This window comes from Leuresthes tenuis, unplaced genomic scaffold (genome assembly GCF_036924035.1).
Source record: "Leuresthes tenuis unplaced genomic scaffold, fLeuTen1.0.hap1 SCAF_7, whole genome shotgun sequence".
Classification (NCBI taxonomy): domain Eukaryota; kingdom Metazoa; phylum Chordata; class Actinopteri; order Atheriniformes; family Atherinopsidae; genus Leuresthes; species Leuresthes tenuis.
In genome coordinates this window covers 36,100,790-36,122,322 of record NW_027325361.1, presented here as the reverse complement: position 1 = coordinate 36,122,322, position 21,533 = coordinate 36,100,790, and the positions used below count along the sequence as shown (strand labels likewise).

Genomic DNA, 21,533 nt, shown 5'->3' with positions numbered 1-21,533 from the left:
CTGCTCTTTATCGCATATGTTGTTCATATTGTTGCCAAGCATTTATAGAATCACTGCTGCTGTGGTATACATCAGTCTATTGGTCTCAGACATTGTCCAAGTGGGAGTATATGTAGTTCAACGTTAATTTCTTCAAGCAGATCTTCAGAAGAGCCCCACATTTAGCACAGCACAATGCAGAATTTCTTCAAAAAGTATTAGTCTTTTAGCCTTAGCATTGTTTAAAAAATGTTTAGCAGACTTGTTAAATTGTTTGGAACAGTTGGCTGAAAAAGGATTGAGACCAACGGATTGCTTTTATCTAACAACTTTAAAATAACAGATTGCATACCTCCATTACATTTAGTACAAAGAGACTGTGTAGCATTTCTGGAGCATTTTCTTACTCCAACAATAAGTGCAAATCAGAACAGGATGTCTTAAACAAAGGGTCTACTCATAACACATGGAATTTTTAATCTTGTTTGTTGATGAAAATAATTTGATATGTTTGAAAACTGCAAAGGCTACTGAATGGATGTTATGGTAAGAATGTTGGGTCAGCAGTTATTTCCAAGGTTTGTAATGTAATTGGTTTAGAGTGTGTAAAACACTTGGGTGGTGGTTCATCAATAATTTCAGTTTCTTATCTTATGGAGCTGTATTTATTTCACCAAAACCTGATGACCCATGTCAGTTAGAGTATTCATTTCAACTGTTATGTTGTTACACTGTAGGCCTACACCAACAAAAGATCCAGGACATGGAGAAAGTTCAGATCAGTTTAATTTGTTGTGCAGTGTATGATATACATGTCTGTGAGATTTTGTGCAATACTGTGGTTTAAAGGTCAGTTTATGTCAATGTATTTGAGGGCCATCCAGCAAAGATATCTGTACTGACTGTTCCTCTACCATATTGCCTCTATATTTCCCTTAAGTAAAGTGCAAACAGATACTAACAAGGAAAGCTTTATCATAAACATAGAAACTTGTAGTATTCTTGTCAATTATTTTATTGTAATTCATATTTATTTATTATTTATTTTGATGTATGATAATGAATCACAATAACTGTTAGTACTGAGTTGTTAAATTTTGGCCAACGGTCACTTTACAAATGGGGACCACTATACTATAATTATGTCAGGCCTTCTTATTTACCACGGTTAACCAGTGATGCAAATTCTAAGGACACTGACTAAGCATGTCTTAAATGTGTCAGATCCATGCAATGTGTGCATTTGATCTTCTTTCTTCTAATATTGGGCTACTTATAGAGAGTATGCTTTTGGAGAACTTTTTCATAAGTCTGCCATAACAGCTGTTTGAATAGATGTTAGCTCTGAGATTATAGGCTACCTAAAAGGGCAAATTAATCTCAAATACAGTATACAAAAACAACTATACTGCAGGCAACCTGCAGCATACAAGTCATCTCAAAAGATTCACATGCATATTGTACGCTATCAGTAATTCATCAAAGTGCATAATTATTAAAAGAAGCTTAACGATAAACCACTTTCATAGTTTATTGGTTGAGCTGGTTTGTATCACTATTTTTGTTGCAGCTATGAAATTATACTTATCATGTGTGTGAACTAGAGTACAACTGTGTTTCAGTCATTGCTGCTGCCTACTACATCACAGTGATCAGGCTGGTGGTCTGATGTCCACTCATCCTTTTTGGCGGTGAGCAGCATCAACATTCACTCTTCCGCTGCGCTCGCTACATATACCTTAAAAAAGCATGCACGGTTGAAGGTCACTTAAAACAAAAGGCTCTCAGTGCTGCGGGCCAATATAGGCTAGCGCATGCGCGCTGTCGGAGGACTGCTTCACAGACCGCAATATGGCGAGAATGCCTACCAGCTGGGACACGAAGCAGGAGCAGAAGAGCTCTGTTAGGGACAGGAATGAGGGTGATGATGAGGAAGATGAAGATGAAATCCAAGAGGTACAGATCATCGGCGGGCAGAAGGAGCACAAGGGCTCGGAAAGAGATGCTGTGGAGCTTGAATGGAATTCAGGGGGCACAGTTCTGGACCCAATTGGTTCTGCCGCGGAGACACAAGCAGTCGTTATGCGGAGTACGTACCAAGGACAGAGAGGGAGACACGACCCAATCAGTAGTAGAATACCCTCTGAGCTGGGGTCTAACCTAGATGAAGACTTTCAGCGGTCAGAGCGGAACAGGCTGAGCGAAAATACCCGCCTGGCCACCCGGTATGCAGTGAGAATCTTTAGAGAGTACCTCAGTGAAAAAGCGCAAAATACAGACTTTGAAACTCTGGACAAGGATGCGCTCTGCGCTGTTCTGCGCTCCTTTTACGCGGAGGCGCGCTCCAAAAGTGGACAGTTGTACAGCAAGTCCTCCCTCATCAGCATCAGGAGTTCACTTAATCGGTACCTAAACGATCCGCCTTACTGCCGCGCCTTGGACCTCACCAAGGACCCAGAGTTGCGAAGCGCCAATTTAACTCTGGCCGCGGTTATACGGAGACTGGAGGAACAAGGAGCCGGTCCTGTGGTACAGAAACAAGCCATCACGCACTCAGATCTGCGAAAACTGTATGAGTCATCTGTGTTCAACACCGACAGCCCGTTCGGACTGCTAAACAAAGTCTGGTTTGAAACTTGTATGTATTTCTGCACCAGAGGCCGGGAGAACCAGCGGGAGCTGGGGGAGGACTCGTTCGGACTAGCCGTGGATGAGGAAGGAAGAAAGTTTGTCTATTTTAGGGCTCTTAGGCTGTACCACAAGTCCCGCTCTGCCGCATGTACTAAGAAGCGTCCCGACTCAGACGAGGACCTCTTGCCGCGGATGTATGAAACGGGTACGGAGCGATGTCCTTATGCAAGTTTTGTCCGGTATGTGTCCAAACGAAACCCGCTCTGTAGCGCATTCTTCCAGCGTCCGCGGGACCACTGTTCCAAGAGCGACGTGACGTGGTATGAAAACAAAGCCATCGGAAAGAACCTGTTAGGCACAAGAATGCAGATGTTGTCGCGCGCTGCCAAGCTCACCAAGATGTACACCAACCACTGCATTGGGGCCGTGTCTATAGCAACGCTCAACAGCATCGTGGGGGCTACGGGCTTCCGACCGACTGCACTGTATGTTGCCTCAGAAACAGCCAACGGTAACGCTCAGTCCCGCCTCCAGTTCTTCATACCACAGGTTTCAGACCTTCATCCTCTGAAGATTACGACAGACAGAGGAGAAACAAAATTTAGCTCATCGTCACCAATAGTAGCCGCGAAAAGAGTCTGCGTCGAAGAGGAGTCCAGTGATCCCTCTGACAAGAAACTGTGTTTGAGCCTCAGAAGATGCGCAGAGTCGCCAACAGAGCGAAACGGCAGAGAGTCGGTGCCTTCAGGAGCCACAGAGCCTAAAATGGTACAGCACACACAGGTAACACCACCGCCTTCGTGTGATGTTTGTTAGCTGTTGCTGAACAACCTGAGAGTGAAATCTGGCAGTCGGCCTGTGACTGCAATGTGGAGAAGCTCTGTACATTGCCGACCAGGTCACATCGTTAGGACAAAGGATATTCTGGTGGTAAACTGCGTCTTAATGGCTGTTGCTGCTCTTATTATCAATATCATTACTGGTAGTCTAGTATTACTATTGTTATATCATCATCATCATCATCATCATTATTATTATTATTATTATTATTATTATTATTATTATTATTATTATTATTATTATTATTATTATTAGTAGTAGTAGTAGTAGTAGTAGTAGTAGTAGTAGTAGTAGTAGTCGTAGTAGTAGTAGTAGTAGTAGTTCTTTATCATCTGTAAACGTCCCGCGTTCGAAATGTAAAGACGTCGCAATGAAAAGTTGTTTTTCATGTAAATGTAAACTATTGAACAACTTAAACTGAGTAAGCTAACTGGGCAGTCTAGTCCAGGTAGTGTTTATCTCAAAATTTTATAAAAGTAGGCCAGAGGCGATTTTAGAATCTGACCTTTGGGGGTTGACTTGCAGAAAGTGTCATATTACAGTAAGTGTTTGCACTCCCTGCTGAAATACAGGTTTTACTGAATAACGTTTATTGGCACTGTCATCACAAGGGCAGGATGACCAGATTAATATGCACATTTAAAGACACGCACATTGCTTCATGGGTGCTGTTGTAATGGAAGAGAGGAAACATATTCTTCTTTATTCAAACTAGGGCGGCTCATTTCCTCAGAGAACATAGGCAGAGAATGACAATGTCAGTATATATAAGATAAAAACATGAAACATACATCAACAATAATCAGTAGTTGATGGTGGGCCGGTTAAGTGGCCAATTCAAGCTGTAACAGAAGCTTGACTCAGCTGCATGTAACTTGCTGACTAACATGGTGACACTTGCTCAACATACTGCATAGAGGGAAAATTAGTCCTATTAGCCTGATGGATGTATGATCGAAAATAAACCAATGTGCAACAGGGCATGTTAAGCCTTTGCAAATGTTTGGCATTATCTATCCATTAATGCTATTCTTTGGTATTCATTATTTTTTGGTCTTTTTGAGAACTGTAGTGAAAGTTAAACACTTACTTTATTTGGGCTCTGCGTTTGGTCTCTAACAAGCAGATGCTGTGTACTGATATGCAATACCTGCTATATGATAAATGCTGCCCATTTGCCATTTTGAGGTCAAGAAATTCTCTTGCGAGTCAGTAACTATCGATGGCAGTACCTTGGCTTACAGTTCTACTGTGAGGAACCTTGGATTATTTAGAACCTTGGATTTGTCTTTAGATTGTCTTATCAAACAGGTCTCTAGATCAGCTTTCTTTCATTTTTGGAATATAGCCAAAATATTGACACCCTTTCCAAAGTGATGCTGACAACTGGTCCTCACATTCATCACATCTACGCTTGTAATGCCATATTAGCTGGACGCTCCAGCTAGTATGGCATTACAGCTCCCTTAATATCCTTTGGATAACCAAAATACTGCTGCCTACATGCTGACAGTTACAGCTCAGATACATCACATTTTTCTAGTGTTAGTCTTTCAACACTGGTTCCCTGTAAAATTTAGAATGAAATTCCAAATCCTTCTGATGACATACAAAGCTCTAATGGCAAAACTCCACATTATTTAAAATACGTTATTGTTCCCTATTATCCCACAAGAACTCTTCATTCCCTAAACACTGGCCTGCTTGCAGTACCAAGAACTCTTTTTCATGATGAGGTGACAGTTTTCACACCATCCCACAAAGGATTTGACCAGCTTTCCCTGTACTCAGCCTCTTGTTCATCACTGATGCACTCAAAAACTGCAGTGACATATTAGTATTTTTGGAGATGACAGGACTCTGATTTGTACTGGAAATCTGAGGTGTACAGAATGAAGAGACAATATGTGACAATAATATAGACTATAAAGTGGCAGGATGGAAGTTTCCATTCTCTCAGATTTTCTTAGCAGAACAACTTCTGTTTCTTTAATAAACAATAAAATATATCGAACTATTATTTTCAATAATGTCATGCACTATGACGCTATATTTATTATATATTAGCACTATATTTGGACCAATAGGTACTGGCACCTAGCCATATCTTTTTCTTTTTGTACTCTGTACTTTTGTCTCTGAAGTAAAAGAATGTAAATTCCCTGATAAAAGTTTTTTTTTTTCAAATGTAGCAATTTAAAAACTGCTTGATTTGAGTGATGGGATAAGAAACAAATGACAGAAATGAAGCACTACATACATTGAAGTACCAAAGAAGTTAAATTTGATGTCTTTTGAAGTGTTTTTATATGAACTGTTTTGCTCCACACATCTCGTACATGCCAGTATCCGACTGAACTGTGAACAAAAAAATAGTTGTGTAGACATTACTCGTGGTGTTTTTTGCTTCCAATGTACAGGAAAGTGATTTAAAGATGTCAGTGCTTACTTGTGGTGGAATTAAAAAAGATGAGATGATAAAAATGGTTGATGAAAATACATGTGAATTAATTAACATACTAATATAGGAAGTGATTAAGTGTATATGTATTGAAAAGTAGAGTGATTTATTTTTGTCAATATGAAATATTTGCTTTTGAAATAATAGTTTTATAAAAAGTCTATTTAAGAAAAGTAACTAATGTGGGGAGCTGCGGTGTGAATGGTGGTTAGTACTGTTGTTTCACAGCAAGAAAGTTCCTGGTTTGAATCTCAGCCTGGGCTTCTGTGGAGCTTGCATGTTTTCCACATGCCAGCGAGGGTTTTTACCAGGTACTCTAGCTTCCTCCCACTGTCCATATCCATGCATTTAGGGTTAATTGCTGATTGGAAATTGACTGTAGGGGTGAATGTGAGCATGAAAAGTTGTTTGTCTCATTTGTCTCTGTGTTGGACTTGTGATGGACTGCCGACCTGTCCAGGGTGTGCCCTTCCTCTCGCTTGATGGTAGGTTGGAAACATTTCAGCACTTTAAAAAAAAATGAAAAGATAAAATGGGTATAGAAAATCAATCAATGGCACTCAATAGTAGCAACCTGTTGTGGTAGCTCTGGTCTTACTGTGTTATTACTTGTGTTTTTTTTAGATTTTCATGCTTTTTCAGTTTAAACTCTGGTTCTTGAAGAGTTAGTTACCTGTGGCCCAACTGACATCCAGAATAAGACAAACAGAAAGTAAAGAGAAGAACATTTGAACCATTCTTTCATATATAATCACAGGTAATGCAAGATTAATGGCAAATAAAATGTACAAGCTTGCTTCACTTAAAAGGGCACAGTTTAAATGCTGGGAATTTGGTATCGTGTTTCACAGCAACATAGCTATAGGCCACGCTAGCTAACATATTCTGGTCTCCAATGCCTCTTTACACCACTTTTAGACTATACAAACAGATAGAGACTGCAGACAGAGTTGTGAGAGTAAAGGAGGGAAGGTTGCAAAAGATTGTTTACAACAGATGTTATTCAGAACATGACTGTGAGGAACGAATTTGTATCCTAAACACGAGAAATGTTAGCTGTTAGTTTTATACATAAAGTTCACCTGTGTTATTTTGGTGGCTGCATATATATCACGCAATGCTGCTGACACAAGAAAAAATAATACACATTGCTTGTTGGAAGTGATAAATGTCAGCTGGGTGCTGAGAGTGATGAATGACGAGTTACAGTGTTTTAAATAAGATATGGAATTAATCAAATTAGGTAAATATCTATTTAATCTTTTATTTTTCCAAATGTTGACTCATCTTGTTTTTTAACAACAGACTTTTTAGACTTTTTTCTACTGGACAATAGACTATTTCCCAAAATCATGGTATTGTAATATGAGATTGTACCTTGACCTCCCTAGACCAACTTATTCAATTTGTCTTGGATGCAAAAAGAGCCAAGATATCTCAGATTACACGCTCTGCAAACACTGTCTCTGGCTACAAACAGACTTTGATCTTGCATTTGCAAACAAAGTCAAGCTGCAACTACTGCGATCCAAGTAAAGCTTTTTAAAACTGGCGATAAAGCAGAATTTTAAAAGGCATTTTCACATGACTGCCAGATACACTGTCACTATCTCTTTCATTTTGAAAAGGGACCCCCAGCTCTGTAGTAACTGTAGACTGATCTTGCACCTTGCTCTTGAATGTGGATCTCCAAATTTCCCTAAACTTCTGGCGCTCTGTCTTCAACAGGTGATGCCCTCCATCATTTCAGAATTCATGTCTGGATGGCAATCTTCCCGTAACATCTGGCGTCTTCTTAATATCATCCTCTCACTGAGTACCCAGACCTTGGAGATGGTAGTATCCCTTGATGCCAAAAAAAAAGCCTTCAACAGGGTTGAATGGAGGTACGTTTGTGAGGTGATGAGCAGGTTTTCCCTTGGCAATGACTTTATTCATTTAGTAGGGCTACTGTATTCATCCCAGATGTTTGGACTGCGAACAAACAATTCTCGTCAGTCCTTTCTCTCTAGTGAATTCGACATAGTTGCTCACTTTCTCCACTTTTGTTTGCTATTGTGATCGAACATCTCACTATTTAGCTTTAATCAAAAGAAGGCTTTGAAGGTATCACACATATGCTAAATAAAGTCTCCCTGTATGCAGATGATTTGCTGCTGTAAATGTAAAATCTTGTTAACTCACTCTCTATAGTTTTCAATGTTCTTGAACACTTTGGCACACACACTTGTTACAAACTAAATTACCAATCAACTCACTGGTTAACCACCTCCCATGCTCCCTTGCATAATTCAAGTGATCTGATGATGTTTTTCACTATTTAGATATTCTCATAGGGCTGCACTCCTGGCTGGGGCCTTTCTTTGTGGAGTTTGCATGTTCTCCCCGTGTATGCGTGGGTTCTCTCTGGGTATTCCGGCTTCCTCCCACCGTCCAAAAACATGCATGTTAGGTTAACTGGTGTCTCTGAAATTGTCCTTAGGAGTGAGTGTGAGCTTGTGTGTGGTTGTATGTCTCGTTTGTCTCTGTGTGGCCCTGTGATGGACTGGGGACCTGTCCAGGGTGTACCTCGCCCGATGACCGCTGGGATAGGCTCCAGCACCCCCGCGACCCGACTAACGGATTAAGCGGGTATAGAAAATGGATGGATATTCTCATCAAAGCATTCTCATGCCAGTCAGCTAGCAGCTAAAGACAATTTAGCTAAGGTTAAAACACATTCTAAATGCTGTGGGACAGATACAACATCCTCATGTCCAACGAACAAATTGGTCCGCTGCAGATTCCAAACTTTGTAGATGGTGAGATCTCTAACGGTCTTGGGCGTCCTTAAGAGATGTGAGCTGCCGTCTCTTTTCATCCATGTTCATAATTAACAACATGACCAGGTAATGGTGAGCTAGCCCAAAGTCTTAAGTTGTAAAGCACGTTTATAGAATCACTGTACAAAGGAAGTTGTTCCAGCACCTCAGGGAAATCATTCTTGAAGATGTTTTAATCAAGATATTTCTTTAGTCACTCACTTTTTTTCAGTTTGCCCTACAGTTTCCGAGCGTTATGCACAACCAGCTCCTGGCTTTCTTACTTCAGCCTTGTTTAGCTGCTAGTGCGCGGTAAACTCAGTCCAGCTCTGAGGGTTTACGGAGTGCTTTCCTCAAAGCAGGAGTTGAGATTTATCTGGAGACATTTGATGTCCTCTGGGAGGCCAAGAATTCATATATCATTCTGGATGCTTCTGTTTTCGAGGTCGATAAGCAGCGCTTCCAGCTTCCCATTACCCTTGGCTTCATGGTTGGCTGTATCGTCATGGCTTGCTTGTTATAGCTGGTATTGTCTGGAGGATTCCAATTACAGAAGATGCTGTTGGTAATTAAATAGTGACTTAGTCGTCAGGATATTTCCCAATTTTCCCTTAAGCTTACAGATTGCTTTACTGAACTTATCCAAGAGAGTGATGACAAGAGTGATGCTTTGTGTTCTGCTAGTGTTGTTACCATAAACATGCTGGCACTTCCTCCTGGGTCTTACTTCTGTTTTTTCTTTCTTTTAAAAAAAATCTTGCTTTGATCTGAAGGACATCTTTTTTGTACGAGAGGATACTATCAAATATTATTATTAGTTTGTAAGCATTTTTCTTTCTTCACACACCATTAAGTAATTTATTTTTAGTTTCACTTACAATTACTCTTACACTTGGCGCATAAGTTGGCAATGTAAATGTTAGTAATGTAAATTGACAAGATCTTCATTTTTTACGTGTGCTAATAACTTAATCATGTCTATTGACTGTATGTGGTATTACACAATTGCAGGATAAAGTTCAGTACGTGAGCTCAGACGGGAGTAATCGTGTGCAGTCGGTGGAAAATGATTCAGTGTAGTTGTGTCTGGTCAACATCTGTTTGGAATTTGTTAAGAAACAAGGCTTGCATTCATAAGGTACATATCTCCAAAAATAGAAACTTAATTTACTGCTGGGAAAATTGTATTGTGGTGTACTGCCACAGATGAATGACGGTATAGAAAATACCGCATTGCGCAGTTAGTCTTTAGTTGCAATCTCACTTTTTTATCTTTAAGTGTCAGATCTGCACTCAAGTATCAGTATTTGACACCTTTTGATTGAATCAATACTCAGCAGCACACATGTAATGTAATCTGTGCTATTAAAAGTAACAAGTTCAGCATTTAACCCTATGAAATACAGGACACTCTTATAAATCAATAGTTACTTTACAAGAAAATTACCTGCATTGCATGTACCACCAACAGACTGATATCAAGCAGTGTCATCCTGTCAGAGGCTTGGATCTGCTACATCAAACAGGATCTTAGATGCAGACTGTACAAAGAGGCCTCCAATACTGTCTGCTACAAGGTAGCAGGACAGACAGGCATGGCATATATTAATCATCAAGAGGCAAAGTGGCAGGCATAATCTACAGACTGGAAGCCTAAAAGTAAAAATGGATGCTAACTCCAAAGGTAGTGTAGAGTGACAGAGGAAAGATTATGTTGGACTTCCTAATTCAGACAGATAACCTGGTGATTGCTAACCAACTTAAAATTTTGCTAGCCAACAAACCACGGGGGCTACATAGTGGTGTGGTGGAAGTTTGCATGTTCTCCGCATGTATGTGTGGGTTGTCTCCAGGTTCTCCAGCTTCCACCATTCAAAAACATGATTCATGTCAGGTTAATTGGTGACTAAATTGTCCCTAGGAGTGTGTGTGAGCATGGATGGTTGTGTGTCTTGTTTGTCTCTGTGTGGCCCTGTGATGGATTGGCAATCCGTCCAGGGTATACCCCTCCTTTTGCCCCCACAACCCTAAATTGGTTTAAGCAGGTATAGAAAATGGATGGATGGACAAACTACAGAAGAAGGCAGTAATGCTGTAGCAATCCCAAGCAATCCCAGCAATGGGTGCAGTCATTGGAAAAGCTATGATACTGTACAGTCTTGTGTGTTTGGTTTTCCACTTGCCCCTTGTCACGATCGCTGGAAGGTAGGACCCAGATGCAGTTCTTTCAGTTCAAAAAGGGTTTATTTCAAAAACACAAAAACAGGGAGCAAGGCAAAACAGAGGGCGCGGCAGAGCCGGATTAAAAAAATGCTTAAACTGCGAATCAAATAGTAAACAAGACTATGAAAAACGAGACAAGACTATGAATAACTATGAACAAACAAAGGAACAAGACTATGACTTTGAATAAATACTATGAGGCAGGAAACCAGACTTAACTTTCAGTGGTACGACATCAAGGGTAGGTGAGGATTCTGCAATGAGTGAAAGGAAACCAGGAGACTAAATGCTGTGGAGGGAGTGATGACGTGCAGCTGATGACAATGAAACAGGTGACATGAGTGAGACTAACGTGAGGGGAGAAACATGGCAAGAACATAAGCTGAAAACATGAAGATCAAAACATAAACTGTGACATAAAAAAAAACATAAACTGTGACACCCCTAAAGGGGCCTAAATAAGCAAGTGGAAGGTATGTGTGTGTGCATCAACACTGTGTTTGTGTCCTAGCTCTTGTGTGTTCTTCTTGTCTTAGGACAGTCATGGAAGCAGCAGTATGTCAACTCACCTGCTGGCCTTCGTGTCTCCTCTTGGTATCCCCACACCAGCCAAACTCACGAAGACAAACGCACCAGTCCACATTGATGTAGGGGGACACATGTACACCAGTAGCCTGGCCATCCTCACCAGATACCCTGAATCAAGGTGAGTAAAACAAACCCAGTCTGGGAAGAAAAAAAAAGCTTATTAAAATGATTAATTATTATCTTTAATAATTATTAATTATCAAAAATGTTTTAATTAAAATTGATCAAATACCAGAAAATACACACAACAGCTTGCTACCTAAGATCATTGTGGTTGACATTGCTTCTATGTAGATTTATTTTATTTATTCAAAGGAACGATTCTCACATTTTCAGAATATATTTTATTTATTACAACCTAGGACCTTCAACTATTGTAATGATAATGAGTAATTTAGCATATTTGGCTTTTCTTTCTTTAAACAAAGCACTTTACAATACTAAATAAAAACAGACAAAACAGATAAAATAATAACAGCCTCACAACTATACAAAAACTTTTTGCAACCCTAGTAGTATTTATCTGCTTTTTTTTCAGTCAACTTACCATATCTTCTGTGCATAGGGTTTTATCATTCAAATTTTTCTTGTGTTGTCCTTGAGTGCAGAATTAGAAAACATTACAAAATAACCGAGACGCTCTCTAAGTGATGATAAACCAGACAATTTTATTTTGAAATATCTTAAAGTGATGTATGTGGTTTTATCTGAGTTGGGATAGGGAAGATGTGAATCCTTCTCCCTGGGAGGAATCTGGGTTCCAGCTCTCCAGCTGTCACACTGTTGTTCACCAGCCTCGCCACTGAGCAGCTCTTAAGGACCAGCTTGTGCACCCAGTCTCTGTCAGACTGTGATCCTACAGCGTGGTAATAAGGCCACTTCATGACTCTCTTTGGAGTAATGATTTCCCTCATGTTAACGTTAGTTTTCCTATGTTTTCCAATGGTTCCTTGATGTTTGAGAAGTGGCTCACTTACCTGTGCTTTCTATTACTCAACTTCCAGTGCTGATGAGAGCAGCGACCAATTCAGTAGCTCCGTCCGTGTCTGAGTGTTTTTTAGTGTTTTAACAACACTTTACGTTGTCTGTCATTTTTCAACTCTTGTGAGTTGCCTGTTAATATATATCCCATGGATATGCTGTACTAACAGCAGCAAAAACCTTGTTTATTCAAGGAAGAAGCTGCTTGAGCTCTGGACAATGGGACGTGCCGGCTCTGTTCACGCCATACCCAAGGAGCTGTGTCGGAAGTACAGAGGCTGCCGAGCTGTTGCCAGGCTAAAGGCTAAACAGCGAACGGGACAGTGGAGGTATAAGCCTGCAGTCTCCTCTGTGATTATGGGGAATGTGAACTCAATGTCAAATATTGACGAGCTGGTCGCCCTGGTAAGAAACGATAAGACCTACAGGGAGTGCAGGCTGCTGTGTTTCACTGAAACATGGCTGACTGGTAACGGGAGTTACCAGGGAGACTGACGGGAGTTCTCCCACACCATCGCCATTACATTCCTCCATGAGCTCACGCGAACACGGCATGTGACGTCATTCACTCCGTCGTGTCGAGGCTGCAAACTCAGCACCCCGAGGCCTTGATTGTTGTCTCTGGAGACATCAACCACGTTACACTGGACAATACACTTCAGGATTTCCACCAGTTTGTTGAATGCCCCACCAGGCTGAACAGGACAATAGACCTCCTATATGCCAACACTAAGGAGGCATACTCAGCCACTCCCGTCCCCCACTGGGAAAATCAGATCACAACCTGGTGTTCCTACAGCCACTGTACAAGCCGAAGTTCAAGAGCTAACCCACAACCACCCGCTCGGTCAGGAAGTGGTCTCCTGAAGCAGAGGAGGCTCTGAGGGACTGTTTTGAGTCCACTGATTGTAGTAACAGTCACACGGTGAGGACATAGAGGGGGTCACACACTGCATTACGAACTATATGAACTTCTGCAGGGACACGGTGCTCCATATTAACACCCTGCACTGCATCCCAAACAACAAGCCCTGGATCACGAGCAATATCATGGATGTCCTCAAAGATGGAGATCGAGAGGGGCTGAAGGAGACACAGAAATAATTAAAGGTCCGTCTGCGGGAGGCCAAGGAGTCCTACAGCAGAAAGGTGGAGCAGAAACTCCAATAAAACAACCTAAAAGAGGTCTGGGAAGGGATGAAGACCATCACAGGCAAGAAGATCTGCAGCACCGCAGAGGGGGATGCAGAGAGATCAAACCAGTTTAACCACTTTTTCAACAGGTGTGACTGTATTGCTAGTGTGTCTCTAAACCACCCTGCTCTCTCCTTAACACCCATCCCCAGTAGTCAAGGGGGGGAAAGGGAAAACAACAGCACCCCCTCCCCCCACCATAACCAGACAGGAGGTCAGCAGGGAGGTCAGCTGATAAGGTTCCGCCCCAGTAAAGCTGCAGGTCCGGACAGCGTGTGTCCCAGGATGCTAAAAGCCTGTGCCGCCGAGGTGGGGGAGCCTCTGCAGCAGATCTATAACAAGAGCCTGCATCGGGGAAGGTGCCCTCCATGTGGAAGACATCCTGTCTGGTTCTAGTCCCCAAGAAGCCACACCTGAGCCAGCCAGCAGACTTCAGACAGGTGGCCCTGAAGTCGCATGTCATTAAGACCATGGAGCGGCTCTTGCTTCAACACCTCAGGCCCCATGTCCAACATGCCCAGGATCCCCTCCAGTTTGCCTACCAGGAATGGGGGTGGAGGACGCCATCCTGTACCTGCTTCACAAAGCTTATTCTTACCTGAACAGGGGGAGCAGTGCTGTGAGGGTCATGTTTTTTTTACTCCAGCAGCTCCTTCAACACCATCCAGCCCATTCTACTGAGAGACAAGCTGAGTGGCATGGGATTGGACGCGCACCTGGTCTCCTGGATTGTGGATTACCTCACGGAGAGACCACAGTTTGTGAGGTTGGGCAGCTGCGCATCAAACACCGTGCTCTGCAGAACAGGGGCGACACAAGGAACAGTGCTATCCCCTGTCCTGTTCACACTTTAGACATCCGACTTCCAGCACAAGTCAGAGTTCTGCCACATGCAGATATACTCTGACGACACTGCGATTGTTGGATGTATTGCAAATGGACAAGAGACGGAGTACAGGGGCCTGGTGGAGGACTTTGTGGGATAGTGCAGGTCTAACCACCTGCAGCTTAACACCTCCAAGACAAAGGAGATGATGGTGGACTTCAGGAGGAAGAGACCCCATCTCCAGCTCATTTCCATCGAGGGCTCTGACGTGGAGGTGGTCAGGACCTATAAGTACCTGGGACTACAGCTGGATGACAAATTGGACTGGACTGTTAACACAGACAGCATTCATCGTAAAGGACAGAGTCGTCTGTGCTTCCTGAGAAGACTGGGGTCCTTTAACATCTGTAAAAAAAATTGCAGCTGATATCTTACCAGTCTGTTGTGTCTAGTGTTCATTCCGGAGTATGCAGAACCATCCTTTTCTTATAATGTAACTGCTGGTGGCCTTCGTTAGAAAACGATGTAAGAGAATATGTAGCAACCTATACAGTGTGTTCCCGTATTAAGAGTAATATGTTTCCTAACATTGTTTCCCTGGACTATCCTGTTAAATAAATACACTTTCAACAGTCTGCTTAAGAGTCACATTTCATTGCCACTTCTGGCTGTGACACTGATGCATCCCTTGAACTCCTATGCTGCTGGTTGTGGTTAAAATAGCTACCATTCTAAAATCACAACTTGTCACACCACGCTGAGGTCATCTGGGTTTGTTTTGTTTTTCCTTGTCATTGTCACGGACCGCAGGACACAGGACACAGATGCAGGGTCGTTTTCAATGCAAGAAGGTTTATTTGAAATTGTCACAGCTCATGTTTTGTTAAATCTTGTTTCAGATGTTTTCAGGTTTCTGGTCATGTTTTTCCCCCTGTCACTTAGTCTCACTCATGTCACCTGTTTCATTGTCCTCAGCTGCACACCATCACTAATCACTCCCTCCACAGCATTTATTCTCCTGGTTTTCTCTCATTCTTTGCAGAATCCTCACTAACCCTTCATGCCACAGCCACTGAATGTCAAGTCAGGTTTTGCCTCACAGTCTTGTTAACCACAGTACCATAGTCTTGTTTAATCGTAGTCTTGTTTTTGCTTCTATGCCATAGTCTTGTTTTGTTTTGTCTCTTCATAGTTAAGTATTTTTGATTATCCGGCTTAACTGCGCTTTTTGTTCTTGCTCCTTGTTTATTGCCTTGTGGAATAAATCTTGTTACTTTTTGAAAGAACTGCATCTGGGTCCTACCTTCACCACCGTCCCTGACAGAAATAAGCTTGTTGAGGATCTCCAAACAGAGCAAAACAACGGGCCGTGAAAATCCGAAGTACTCTCCTCAGTAACTACATATGAGGATCGTGCAGCTATGAAAATTATCAATACAAAACTCTCTCCACTCTAGGAGGAAAACAGAACAGGCTATGAACAATTACAACGGACTTAAACAGAAGACGCTCACCTGATAAACAGGGCAGAATCGCAACATAACAAAAACTCTCCACGAAGGGAGGCACTATCAAACTTAACAACTAACGCTTAACTCTCCTTTAATGGAGGCAAACAGGATGTACTAAAACTCAAACATAAAATCACTCCACTAGAGGAGGAACTATGAAACTTTAACCATTAACCAACGCTTAACGGAGGTGTCTATAAAAAGGGTTACAACTCAAAATCTCTCCAGAAAAAGGGGAACAAAATCAGGCTATGAATAACTACTCGAGGCTAAACTAAGGCTACGGAAAAACTTACATCAAAAAGATAGCACTGTAGGAGGATCGCTCAACTACAGGCTCATGGGTTCAAGGCTGTGGATACTGTGGGACAAGGTGCTAGAGTGAGGAACAAGACAGGTTACAACACACTGGCACAAGACAAGGGAGACACACTATCTGCCCTAATAGAGATGTTTTGTCTGACCCAGTTGTTTATGTCATTCTAAGGTCTTGGACCATTTTAAGGTCATCGATTGTGCAGTATGAGCAGAGTGGAAAAGTACCAGCTAGGAACATAGGTTATTTAGGAAAATACAGAATATGAATACATAATGTCTAAGAACAAAGCCAATTATAACAGTAGCAAGAGTGCTTACCTTTTATTTGATCAAGTTTAAAAGTCTTTTTGTTTTCCTCCTTATAGTGGAGTGAATATTATTTTGATATTTTTTATAGCCACACTTCTTCCCCTTTATTTATTGGAAGAAGTGTGTTAGAAATGATTTTGATAGCCTGTTTTAATTTCTCTGCCAAATTGTATGAGATATTTAATATCTATGTTATAAAAACTAAATAACCCCACTGGACAAACACAGTGTTCTCCATCTAGCATTTACACCTTGGATGACACAACATACCTCACCTTATAAAGATCCCTGTGCTTTCTGTTTGTGATCTCTTTCCATTTGCTCTCAGTCAATTTCAGGTAAAAAGGAATCTTTTAAAATGAAGAGTAGGACCCTGACCCTGCACAAACCTTAAGTTATTGCATTTACTGTATTTCATTTACTGTATGGTGAAGAGGGAGGATATCACATTGATGTTTAAGGTCACAGTGGTGTCCCAGACAGTGTGGAAAAGTTCGAATTCAACAACAGTATTTCATTGTTATGGAGCTGTGGTACATTTAAGAACCTGTCAATCTGACATATTATCGTCTCTAATATTGAGTTGGTATAACATTTATTTTAGTAATCATTTAATATATCAAATAATACCATTATTTTAGTTGGTTTTACAATCAAAACCCTTTTGTTGACTTTAATCTGTGCCTGATTATCCTTTACTGCTCGGACCATCACAAAGGGGCTGGTAAAAAGGTCATTCCTGGCCATAGCAGTAGCCTTACATGATAACTCTTTATAATTACCTTTTATTTACGATGACAAATTCTTCATCTTCTCTTTATTCATTAATTTCCTCCTTTTGTTTAAACCATCGACCATTTGATATAGTGCAACAGTATCTCCCTCTGGGGATTCAGAAAGTATTCCATTCTATTCTTTTTTTCTCATTTGATGAAGTAGCCACTGTGTCTTTCTTGTTTTGGGCAGAATTGGCCGTTTGTTTGATGGAACAGAGCCCATAGTGTTGGACAGCATGAAGCAGCACTACTTCATTGATCGGGACGGTCCTATGTTCCGCTACATACTTAACTTCCTCCGAACCTCCAAACTTCTCATCCCTGAGGACTTTAAAGTGAGTATTTGTCTAGAGCTTTCATCAGTGTCAGTATCACTGCAGTGTGTGTGGAAAGTGAAAGCAATAAAGAGATGTCTGAGGAGGAACTGAGATGACAGCATTACAGATATAACTCCAGACATGTTAGACACTTTGTAAAGTTATAGTGTTGAACTGTGACTCATTGAACAATGCCTTGCTTAGGTGCACAAAACTAAACTGCTTTAATATTTGAGTCTTTTGTGAACATTTGGAACCAAATAAATACTTCAAATCACACTTTGTCACATTAATACATTTTTATATTTATTGGCATTTACCCAGTTTCTAACTTTTTCGATTTTTATTATTGCCAGCAAAAAAATCACTAGTTATTGGCAATATTTTTTTTTAACACTGGTAAAGTGAGATTGTGGTAATGCATTAAAGACGTGTAAACTTTGACAATACACGTTTGTACCTGTGAGCATCAGCATGTGTTTCCCTGCATGTGTGCTGTCCATGTCTATGAGTTCTTCTCTGTTTCTGAGCTTGTCTTCATGTATATGATGTGTGCAGGAATACTCCCTATTGTATGAAGAGGCCACTTTTTACCAGCTTGCACCTCTGCAGGCTGAGCTGGAGTACTGGCGGACTGAGCAGGAGTGCAAGGAGAGGTGTCGAGAGTGTGAGTGTGTCGTGGTTCATGTTTCTCCGGAGATTGGTGAGAGGATAAATGTAAACACCCATCAAGCTGTGATAGAGGAGGTTTTTCCTGAGGTGAGAGACATTATGTCCAGTTCCCTGTGCACCAGCTGGAACCAGGACTCCACACACATCATTCGCTTCCCACTCAATGGATACTGCTACTTCAGCTCAGTTCAGGTTTGATTTTAGCTTTTTACCAAGAAGCTTTCCGTAGTTGTCAGAAGGATGTTGTCCTATTTTTGTCTGATGTAGCATTCTAGGAGCTATATATCTTTAATCATTGATGGTACCTTTCCAAATGTGCAAATTTGTAGTTCCACAGGCAGTACTGTACCCCCATACCATGAGAGTTACAAGCTTTTGAATTACGTGCTGATAACAAACCAGATCCCTCTCCTCTTTGGTCTGGAGGACACAAAGAAGAATTTCAAATTTCAATTGCACGACAACAGACCTGTTTTACACTCAATGGAAATGTCAAGTTTTTGACTCAGTAGTTAAGCTTAAATAAGATTAAATAAGCTTTGATCCAGATTAGATGGTGGCGTTTCTGGATTAAGTTCACATATGGCTCCTTCTGACAGATGCTGACATAGCTTCAGCCTACATTTGTGGATGGCACAGGAAACTGTGTTCACAGACAATTACATCTAGAAGTGTTCCTGAGTTTATGCAGTGATTCCCATGACAGAATCATTCCTGTTTTAATTCAGTGCACTTGAGGGCCTGAAGATCACCAGCATTCTATGTTGATTTTTGGCCATGCTCCTTGTGCAAAGATTCTTTGAATCTTTGGATGAAATTTACCATAGATGACAGACAGTATACAAAGTCTTAGTAATTTTCATATCACAATTTTCATGCCATGATATATATATACATATATATATATATGTATATATATATGCCCTGAATAAGACACAATTGAGTTAAATAGAAAATGCTGTGGAATGTAGCAAGACACAAAGTTTAGACCATCTCCTCCTTCGTTCATCATGGGGAAAATTAAATTGCTATAGAATAAACAGGAATTCTGGAAATGCAGTATTGTGTCACTTACACATGGTTGCAGGAGCATTAACTGGACTCCAAAGCCTATTTAAATGGCTTTTGGATAATACAGACAGACAGAGACATTTGAATTTGCGACAAAAGTAAAGGTGTTCATGGGCTCGACCGTCGCCATGTGAGACGTACCTCTCTGCCGCTTCTGAAGTCTGCCTATTTTCGAAATTTTGAGCATTTTTTATTCATAGATGCTTGTTGATACTTTTAAGTTAATTTTCCCCGATTTTGGAACACCTTTTGCACTCCTGAGTCGACTATGACAGACTATGACAGAGTCATTTCGAGGAGGCCGCGCTAAAGCCTCGCCCTCAACTGACTCCCCACCAAAGCTGGATGCTAACTTTCCTGGGACTGCAACTGAAAACATGGGGGCCATTTTTTGAGTATTCAAATAAGTTGACTTTTCCTAATATCTCAAACTGACAATCAATCCCTGTACATGGTCTAATCTGTCTTAATGACATGCTTTGTACAGATGTATGTGACTGTACACTTCAATGTGACTTTGATTATTGCCACCTGTGTAGCCTAACTGTCTAATTATTAATTTTGTATAGGTGACCTACTGTTTGTGTGTTTGTTTATGTGTGTCTTGTACACGGTTATTATTTGAGTTTTGTGATAACAATAATGAAAAACTTGATACTTGCTATTTTATAACGGTCATGTATGTGATGAAAATTCAATAAACAAAGTTTGGGGGGGGGGGGGGGGGGGGAGTAAAGGTGGCTGTATTGTTAATAATTGATGGTATAATCCTGGACATGTCACTGTGAAGAAGAGGGTCTGTACCTTGGACATTGAACTGTTAGTTGTGAGTTTACATCCATATTATTAAAGACAATTCACCTCTGTTACGTTATTAGTGTATATCTTACTCTGTGTTGATGAGATACCATATGTGATGTCATTAGCAAAGTTGTTGTCAGGTTACAAACATGATAACCCAATACATTCATGACAATATCTGGAGATTTCAACCAAGTCTCCTTCCCTGCTTCATTTCCAAATTCACCAACTGTTTGTCAACCGCTCTACCAGAATAAAACAAAACTTATTTATTCTATGCAAATGTAAAAGATGCATACAGCTCATCTGCCTGTCCTCAATTAGGAAAATCAGACCACAATCTGATTCTCCTCATCTACAACTATATATCCATTGTTTAGCAACAAGCTTTGATAAAAAAAGACTTTATAGACTTTTTCTCAGGAAGCTTAAGAAACCCCGAAAAGAAGCTTTGAGACCACAGGCTGGGATGGATATAACATCAGTGCCATGACTGAGCGTGTGACACACTATCATATGGTTTTATGTGTTTTTGTTGGGACTGTACACAAAGGGTCCAGCATCAGGAAATCCAAACTTGATTGTGTCCAGATCCTTACAGAGGCCTGACCTCACGTTTAGCACTGACGCAGCATGAAAGTCAGGGATGATGGAACTGTTTAATGGTTAATGTCAACCATACTTTTAGCCAGATTTATCAAATTAGTGGATATTGCAGCTGTTTAAATTCCCTAAGATGTTAATTAAAAGGACAGATATTGCATTAAACTAATTTTATTAGATGATCACCAGTCATATGGCAAAATAACCAGATGGTACTGAATAGCTATAAGTCATTAATCAGTCAATATAAAACAGTCATTGTCAAAAGTCAAAGTCAAAGTCAAAGTCAAATTTATTTGTATAGCACATTTCATGTACAAAACAATTCAAAGTGCTTTACATAAAATAAAAGCATTGCAGCGGGGAGCGGAAGAAGTATTAAGAATACATAAAAGAATATAAAGAGAAAGAAATAAAATAATTAAAATGAATAAAAGTAAGCAACAGTCTAGATAAGTTAAAAGATACCGAGCAGATTTCATGCAAAGACACATGAGAAAAGAAATGTTTTTAACCTGGATTTAAAAATGTCTACATTTGGTGACAGTTGAATCTCCACTGGTACTTTGTTCCACTTGTTTGCAGCATAACAGCTAAATGCTGCTTGTCCAGGTTTAGTCTGGACTCTGGA

At 40.7% G+C, this 21,533-nt stretch overlaps 1 protein-coding gene across 2 annotated transcripts; it reads left to right on the top strand.

Moving 5' to 3' along the window:
* The first annotated feature begins 1,812 nt into the window (after window positions 1-1,812).
* Window positions 1,813-20,329, top strand: LOC140312410 (uncharacterized). Of its 2 annotated transcripts, none has more exons than XR_011916958.1 (4): window positions 1,813-3,393; window positions 7,640-7,797; window positions 11,472-11,641; window positions 17,629-17,711. XR_011916958.1 is itself a non-coding variant. In XM_072390238.1 (4 exons), the coding sequence occupies exons 1-4, from the start codon at window positions 1,831-1,833 to the stop codon at window positions 18,623-18,625; spliced, it is 2,190 nt and encodes a 729-aa protein (XP_072246339.1). In that variant the 5' UTR covers window positions 1,813-1,830; the 3' UTR covers window positions 18,626-20,329. The 2 variants fall into 2 exon arrangements, 1 of the variants encoding a protein (XP_072246339.1); XM_072390238.1 differs by lacking the exon at window positions 7,640-7,797 and adding an exon at window positions 18,314-20,329 and having other exon boundaries at window positions 17,629-17,773.
* Window positions 20,330-21,533: the final 1,204 nt, after the last annotated feature.